The sequence below is a fragment of the Lygodium microphyllum genome, chromosome 12 (assembly GCF_053477565.2).
Source record: "Lygodium microphyllum isolate KBCC chromosome 12, Lygodium_microphyllum_v1.1.10, whole genome shotgun sequence".
NCBI classification, from domain to species: domain Eukaryota; kingdom Viridiplantae; phylum Streptophyta; class Polypodiopsida; order Schizaeales; family Lygodiaceae; genus Lygodium; species Lygodium microphyllum.
The window spans coordinates 155,818,420-155,827,409 of NC_141146.1; the positions used below are offsets into that span (position 1 = coordinate 155,818,420).

Below are 8,990 nucleotides of genomic sequence, written 5' to 3' on the forward strand. Positions count from 1 at the left end.
AATTTTGAGACCTCCAGGCTATGGCAAGTAATACATCATGATGAACACAGATATGGGTGAATAAATGTCCTTTTTGTATATTAAAAAAATGCTTCTTGAGAAGCAAAGAAAAACCATTTTACACACATTTACTAAACACGACTAGATATAATAAAAATTTAACACTCTCTAACTATTTTTAGTTTGAAAGGTTTCTTGTATTGATGCATGCGAAGCCTCAAGGTAGAGGCTGTGTTGTGTACTTGGTCTCTTGTGTGATGTTGCACTATGCTAACTATCACACGTGGTAACTTGTGTCCCACTCGGAAACGTCCTCAGATTACCAAGCAAAGATGTGGAATTCGTCACTCGTGGTGTCATACGCTTAGAAAACAAGAAATCAGAACTGTATTATTAATTTATTCTATAACAGTCTTGTTAGAGACCCATATTACAGGGTGCCGAGAGGCAGGTTTTATTTTGCGGGGGATCTACGAGAAGAGATGGAAAGAGGCACGTCCCTCCAGCCTATGGCAATTGATACATCATGATGAACACAGACATGGGACACAAATAAGTATATTGCATATTAGAGTCGTGTAATATTTTAGTTTAGGTATGCGAGGTTCTGGTGCGCCAGCCAGCAAGTTTGTCGGGGTTGTCAGCGTCGGCCTTGGAAATTGCCGGGTGCACGAAGAACTCCACAATTGTTGGTCTGCCGTCGACAGTCTCCAATATTTGTGTTGCTGAGGCGCGAAGGGGACTGCCTTTGAAGCCAAGGTCGAAGTAGATCACCCGTCTGCGCGTGTTTGACGTCACGAGGCTCTCACCGCCTCCTCCGTGAGAGCCGGGACTCGGATTGAGGCCGAGAGCCGGTTTGTCCTGGGCAACAGGGATGGTCCATTCAAAGCCATTCTCCGCAATCCAGTGCTTAGCAACCTTGTCTGCGTCTGCGCCCGCCGCCTTCTCAACAGCCTCTTTAAGGGCCGCCGGGGGGTGGTTGAGAGGATCAGAGGCGAGGAAGTAGCGCATTTTTTGCCATATTCTGAAGGTGTTGGAATCAGGATTCTCCTTGTACATGTCCTTCTGCAGTTTCCCTTTGAAGTGCCAGCTCCCATCTGGGTGTCGCTCGAACCACTCAATGCGCTCTTTCCACTCCAGCTCGGGGGAGTCGATTCCCTCGCCGGACAAGACGCCTGCCTTGCGCTTGCTCACTTTCAGCGTCGCTTTTAGGTCGAATGTGTGCCCGATTTGGCCGCCTGTTATCGGCTTGACATTGTCAATGTTAACAGCAGAGATGGTCATTTGCGCCTTCCCAACCATGTTGAAGAGGAGCTTGAAGGTAGGACGATCTTTTCAGCACCAAAGCTGCTTCGACTGGCAGCCTGAATTCGCAAAGTTGCAATTCGTGGTAAGTGCAGGTGGAGATCTGGATGGATGGATTGATGATGATGATACGTAATGAAGCAGGCTTAGCAGATTTATATTGAACTAGCGCGAGTTTTAAATTCTAATTACCGTGGGCCAAAAGTCCAGAATAAAAAATAGAAGCTTCGCTGATCACGGCACACGGGATCAAAGTTGACCCGTCTCTGAGGAGGGCTTTTTGCCATGTGTCTGCGTGCATGCGCTTTGCCTTTCTCTATCCCATAAGTGATATTTTAGGACCTCCATAAGAGTATACAAAGCTTCTTTTAGTAATTGTCAACCCTTCCTTAGATGTAAGGTATGGATTTGGGGCACACGTCATGGGAGTGGGGACAATGCGTAAGATTCTCCCCGAACTCTTGGTGCTAGTGTTTTTCCGGTGTTCCACACTAGGGTTTGAAAGCACGTTACTTGTGGCAAGGAGGTTCATGGGTTGTTGATATAAGGAATATAATTCAAACTTGTAAAGTTTTGGCAAGGAGCTTCATGGGTGGTTGATACAAGGAATATAATTCAAACTTCTAAAGTTTTGGCAACTTGGATTGATATCTTTGTGCTAGTGTTTTTTTGGTGTTCCACACTAGGGTTCGAAAGCACGTTACTTGTGGCAAGGAGGTTCATGGGTGGTTGATACAAGGAATATAATTCAAACTTCTAAAGTTTTGGCAAGGAGGTTCATGGGTGGTTGATACAAGGAATATAATTCAAACTTCTAAAGTTTTGGCAACTTAGACTGATACAATGTTGAATATATGAAAATGTGGCACTCATTGTTTGATATATGGGAATTAAAAGACCAACATTAACATAATCAAGCCCAAATTATATTCCCAAAGAACCCTTATGACCATTTCTCAAAGAAAAAACACATTTAATGGTGATTTCTATTCACATTGAGCTTATCATGGCATCCATATCATCCTCACATATTAAGCCTACTATATTACATAAATTTAACAATCCGTAAACATTACTAAAAATTAACTGTCATTCACGCACACACAATTAATAATTAATAGCATGTATCTATAATTATATATGTATAATATATTAATTAAAATATAATTATATATCTTTGATTAATAAATAAATGAGATATTAGTAATTAATGATTTATACTTAATCAATTACATCAATATATTTATACTTATATATATATAATCAATTATCATATATATTAAATATTAAATAAAATTATTTATATAATTGTAAGTATATATATAATATAAGTATTAGCTATAAATATGTATATTAATTATAGGTTAAGTATAATTTACAAAATAATATTGAATTACAATAACAATATGGTACACACACACACACACACACACACTGTGTGTGTGTGTGTGTGTCCTTTATCGAGAAGAGAAATAAAAGGTAGGAAAAAGAGAAGGTTTTGGGGTTGATGAGAGACTACTACATGATGGCACCCCCAAAACCTTCTAATAATAGGTAATAGAATGTGTGTGTGTGTGTGTGTGTGTGTGTGTGTGTGTGTGTGTGTGTGTGTGTTGTAAATAGTACATATATACTCATGCGTGTGTATGTGTGTATGACTGAATCACACACACACACACATTTTCTTTTTTTTTCTTTCTCCTTGTTTTTTCTATGCTTTGCACATGTGTGTGCGTGCATGTGTGTGTGTGTGTGTGTGTGTGTGTGTGTGTGTGTAATATGTGTGCATCTATTTCTATGGTCTCATAAATGTGTATTCTCTCTCTGGCTCTCATTATTTTTATTTTCTCTCCCTTAGTTTTCTTCCTCCTGTCTCTCATCTTTCTTTATCTCCTATATGTGCATTTTATCAACACATGTGTGTATGCATTCTGTGTGTGTCTACATATGTGGGTATGTGTATGTTTGTAAGTGCATATTTTATAAGTGTGTAATCATTCTCTCTCCTTTGCTCTCTCTCTCTCTCTCTCTCTCTCTCTCTCTCTCTCTCTCTCTCTCTCTCTCTCTCTCTCTCTCTCTCTCTCTCTCTCTCTCTCTCTCTCTCTCTCTCTCTTTCTCTCACTTATATATATGGTTAGATGTGTGCGAGTGTGTATGTGTTTTATACATGTGTATCCATTTTGTGTGGTCCCCCATAAGCATACATACTCTCCTCTCCTTTTTTCTCTCTCTCTTGTCTCTCTTCTTCTTCTTATTCTTTTTTATACACACACATTTTTTCCTTTTGTCTCTTTTTTTTTAATATGCTTTGTGTGTATACGTGCGTGTATATATGTACGTATGTATATGTGTGTTTAATAGGTATGTATCTATTTGCGTGCTCTCGTAAATAGGTGTCCTCTCTCTCCCTCTCATCATTTTAATTTTCTCTCCTTTTTTTTTCCTCCCCTCTCTCTCATCTTTCTTTACCTCATATAGGAACATGTGTACTCTCATGTGTATATATGTGTATGCATATATGTATATACTTTGCATATATATATATAAAATATATATTTGTGTGTATCTGCATATAGGCATGTGTGCATGTTTGTGTATGTTTTATAAGTATATATCCATTCTCTCTCCTCCTTCTCTCTCCAAATACTACTCATATATATTTATATGTATACGAGCATGTATGCATAAATGCACACATGTGTGTATATGTATGCGTGTATTATTCACGTATTTTTATCATTTGTGCATTTGTGTGTGATTTTAGAGTACCTACACAATGCGTGAACATGTTCAATCATTAAAATTATTATCTCTTTCCATATGTTCAATAAAAAAATAGATTCAACTCTCTTTTTATAGTATATATGTATTTGTAGATGTTTTTAGCGTATGTAACACCTTGCATACACATATTCAACCATTAAAATATCATATAATCTCATATATCTAATTAACAAGAAATTCATTGAGAGAGAGAGAGAGAGAGAGAGAGAGAGAGAGAGAGAGAGAGAGAGAGAGAGAGAGAGAGAGAGAGAGAGAGAGAGAGAGAGAGAGAGAGAGAGAGAGAGAGAGCCACATAAAAATTTTCAAAGATTCACATTTTTCCTTTTCATGACAATATCCAATGCTCAATCAAAATAGAGAATGTGTGTGTGTGTGTGTGTGTGTGTGTGTGTGTGTGTGTGTGTGTTCAATTAAAAGAAAGAGAATGTGTGTGTGTGTACATGTGTTCTATTGAGAGAGAGAGAGAGAGAGAGAGAGAGAGAGAGAGAGAACATAAATATAACCCCCACTCACCCTTCAAGAAAAAGTTCTCTTCATTTCTTGAATACCAAACTTCTTCTCCTTGTGCCATATTGGCCTAGAAACCTTCTATTTGGTTCGGGATCCTCAAGGCAAAGCTCTAAATAATGTTGCAAATTAGAGTTGGAAGCATGAGAGAGTGTGCACAAGAGGGAGAGAGAGAGAGCTCAAGTACAAGAATAAGATCTTGTTTAGTCAGTTGTTCAAGGTACAACTAGTATACTCTCCTTAACATTGAGTGTGTACTTTAGGTTGTTTATATAGCCTCTCTGGAGGAGTTAGGGTTAGGGTTTCCCTTTGTTCCCATGTCCTCCAGTCCATTTACACCTAGCTACCCTTATCCTCTCCAGTATAAGGAGAGTTCCCATGCTTACTTCTCAACACACCCCCTCAATGCCAAGTTGCATTGGATAAAGCATGATAGAATGCCCTCCCCTTAATCCACAATGAGATGCCTTTATAAATCAAGCTACAAAAGAAGGTTATAGGTAGAGAGTGTTACAAGACTCAAAAGAGTCGGTCATTTGTGGATTGGGAGGCAAAGTTGGCCTCCAATTCCTTAGGTACTTCTGGAACACTGGACACTTACTGGTGATATGCCCGGTCTTTTTCATTTATTACACTTTATTTTGTCAGGATATTTCTTCCAGCAATCGCTTACAATATGCCATTTTTGGTGACAGAGGAGCACTTAGTAGAAGCTGTATGGACTAACACTTGCTCACGGGATGGTTTCCCTTCTCTTCATCCAGATATGACTGGATGGTACTTGCCAAGGTTAGGTTTGGAATATTAGTTAGGGTAGTTACAAGGGTTGGAAAGACCTTCTTCACAGACTTAAGAAGGATGGCAATGGCATCTTCATCATGAATGGGTGCTTGAACGAAGGCCAACTGTGTCATAAGCCCCTTCATATGTGAAATAAACTTGCTGAGATCTTATACATGTTTATATTCCAAGCTAAAAAACTTAATCTTTAGAAAGATCTTGGAGTTCTTCCTTGTAGCGTCATAGAGCCTTTCAAGTTCATCCCACTTCTCATTTTGGCAGTGGAGAGTTGGTCAATATGATGAATTAAAGATTCATCTAAATGAAGCATGATGATGGCCTAAGCTCTTTCATCATCTTCTACATCAAGGGGATTGGATGGGTCAATCACTTTGGTCCCTTTTATGAAGGGCCAGTAGCCTCGTTTCATCATTTTATATTTTACCAAAACTTGCCAAGGATGGAAATCTTTTCCATTGAACTTGCAAATTTGAGGCCTTACATCAGCATAGGCCATGGCCATTATAGGAAGGTCTTACCTATTGCCTTAAGCAATGGCAATGTCTAGTCCTTTACAGGTGGCCAAGTACAACCGAATAGCAGAACTGATAGCCTAATAAATAACCAACTTTTAAATTTGTAGAGTTGAAAAAGGTTGGAAATCATACATATGCAATATCTCAAGATAGGATTTAGGAGGTCTTGTTCTTCGAACAACCCTTGATTTAAGCTTTATTGTTTTCCTAGGTTTCAATGAGGTGAGCTTTGACTAGACTTCAGGCTCCTCCTAATAACGTGGCCTATTAGATGAGTTCTTGGTGGAGCACAGCTTATCAATCAACTCTATGCTATGGGATGAATCAGAGGAGAGTACAATAACACTCATATCTCTGCTGATTTACCAATAGCAAACAGTAAGGAGCATCAGTTGAATGCATTAGTAGTGCTAAGAAGCACTCTTACCAACATCCATTCTAATACTCATAATGTAGGTTGATCTTTACAAGCTTGATATTGCCCATGGAATGAGAAGCACTCTGCATTTAAGCTCCACAGGGAAGGAACAAATCTTGACAAGTGTTTTTTAGTTATTAGAATCACTGTTGATAATGCCCAAGTTGAGAAAAGTTGAAAATGAGTGAGCTTTGAAGCTCTCTGGCTATGGCTTCCAAAAACAACCCACAGTTAGGGCTTGGCTCATAGCCACGAGCACAAGAGGAATTTGTCAGAGAGAGAACTAGGGAGAGAGAAAGAGGAGAGAGAAGACTGCAGAAGAGAGAGAAAGATTACAGGAAGAGAGAGAAGAAGAGTGATGAGGAGAGAGAAATACTAGATTTAGAGAGAGAAATACAGGAAAGAGGGAGAAGCCATAGAAGCTGTGAGCAGAGAGAGAACTAGGGAGAGAGAAAGAGGAGAGATAAGACTGTAGAAGAGAGAGAAATACTGTAGGAAGAGAGAGAAGAAGAGTGACGAGGAGAGAGAAAGACAGGAAAGAGGGAGAAGCCATAGAAGCTATGAGCAAGATAGGAGAGAAAGATTGTAATTGTATTAATGTGTCAAAAAGATGTGAAAAATTACATGTCCTCTCCTTTTATACCAATGTCAGTGTGACATGGCATAATATCAATGTTATTTACACTAAATCCTTATTCCCAGCTTCTTACAGAATTTCTTCAAACCCTCTTAGAGGGAGATGGCCCACTGGTGGGGCTTTGAAAGCCCTATGGTGGCCCCCATGATTGCGCCTTCTACAGATCGTGCTTCAGCTTGTATCATGCCACCTGCAAATTTGTGCCAAATTTCACGATTTGTGCAATTCTTCCCTCCACGATGCCTTATGTCAGCCTTTGATGTGCCACACCAAGTCACCCTGAGTTGAGGAGAATATCTCTAGAAGAATTCAGGAGCTGAAATGCTCTCCCTAGGTCCTCCAATAGAGGTGGGTCAAGCTGGCTATGGTGGAAATGATGGCAAATGAGAAGACAAGATTTCTTCTTGTGCACTTAGGTGTGTAGAAAGGCTTAGGGAAGCTGAGGGATCAGTGATGACTTTGATACCATGTTGCAAATCAGAGTTGGAAGTATGAGAGAGTGTGCACAAGAGGAAGAGAGAGAGCTCAAGTACAAGAATAATATCTTGCTTAGTCAGTTGTTCACGGTACAACTAGTACACTCTCCTCAACATTGAATGTATACTTTAAGCTATTTATATAGCCTCTTGACGAGTTAGGGTTAGGGCTTTCTTTTGTTTCCCTATCCTCTAGTCCATTTACACCTAGCTACCCTTATCCTCTCCAGTATGTTGAGTGTTGAAATGACTTGTTTTTTGGCTGATTTTTGTTGTTTTTGAGAGCTGAATGGTTGATTTTATGAGATGATTGATTGATTTGGAAGTGGTTTGAGAGTGTTTTGGATGATATTGATTGGGTTTTGGAAGATCATGATGTTTATTGATGGTTCTGTGATGTTCTAATAGGTTCTGATTGGTTCTGTATACCTTCAATTTTGCTATGTTTTGGTCTGTTTTGGTCTGTTTTGTTCTGATTGTCTTCTATAAGGAGGGATGGAGTATTGATTGATGAATATTGTGATCTTGTGAAAGTTTATTGAATGGTTTGTGAGAGTTTGGAATGGCTTAAGTATGAGTTATGTGGTTTTGATGACCTTCTGTAGGTCTTCTGTAGAGCTTCTGTCTCTGTTTTGTTCTGTTCTGTACTGTAGCTGTTCTGGTATTGTTCTGTGAGTGTTCTGTATGCTTCTGTATGTGTTCTGATGGATGAGAGTGTAGCTTGGGAAAGTTTTCTAGCCTTGGAAAGAGGTGAATACAAGTGCAAAAGAGCTGGAAGAAGTGGAAGAAGTAGCTGCTGAAGACTCAAGTGAAGACTAGAGTGAAGTGATAGTAGTGAGCTATGAAAGGACACTGTAGTGGCTCTCGTGACTCTTCATATCAGACATACCTCTTGGGAGGGGTATCCACGACCTAAGAAGGATTATTGAGAGTGATTTTGAGAGATTTTAGTGAGGATATGATGTATTATTGATAGAGAGAGAGAGAGAGAGAGAGTCAGAGATAGCCAGTTCTACTGAAACAAAGTGATTGTATATGAGAGATTGAGAGAGAAGACTATGAAGATATTAAAGATGAATACTATGTGATGTATTTCCATTCAAAGATGGTGTATTCCTTTACTTTCTTTGTTCTATTGATGGATTTTGTGAAGATGTTGAAGAATATGGTTGATTCTATCAAATCTGTGGGAGATCTACATGATGCTGCATGAAGATTTGTTGTGCCTGATGTTCTTTTCTTCATTGTGATTATATAAAACATGATAAACAAGCTTGTTGATGTTACAAGATAGATTTTCTTGCAAGAGAATTCCCTTTTCCTTGGTGTTCCTCTTGGGGCTTCATGTTTTTGGTGCGCAGCCGGGGAAACTTGCCATCAACAAGCACCAAAAGAGGCTGAAAATGAAGGAAATGGCATTGCCAAGAAGAGAAGAATTCAATGGATGTTTATAAAGTTCCTTCTTCCACTGAAGAGTTGGAATTTCTCATAATCAAAGCCACTTTCCACAAGAAGTTCATCCCACAATGGCGGAAACACATCACCAT

General features: G+C 39.2%; 1 protein-coding gene across 1 annotated transcript; it reads right to left on the reverse strand.

Moving 5' to 3' along the window:
• Window positions 1-364: 364 nt before the first annotated feature.
• On the reverse strand, window positions 365-1,454 carry LOC148028472 (uncharacterized). Its single transcript, XM_087690284.1, has one exon. It carries the CDS (start codon window positions 1,300-1,302, stop codon window positions 592-594), a length of 711 nt encoding a protein of 236 aa, XP_087546410.1. The 5' UTR covers window positions 1,303-1,454; the 3' UTR covers window positions 365-591.
• Between the last annotated feature and the right edge of the window lie 7,536 nt (window positions 1,455-8,990).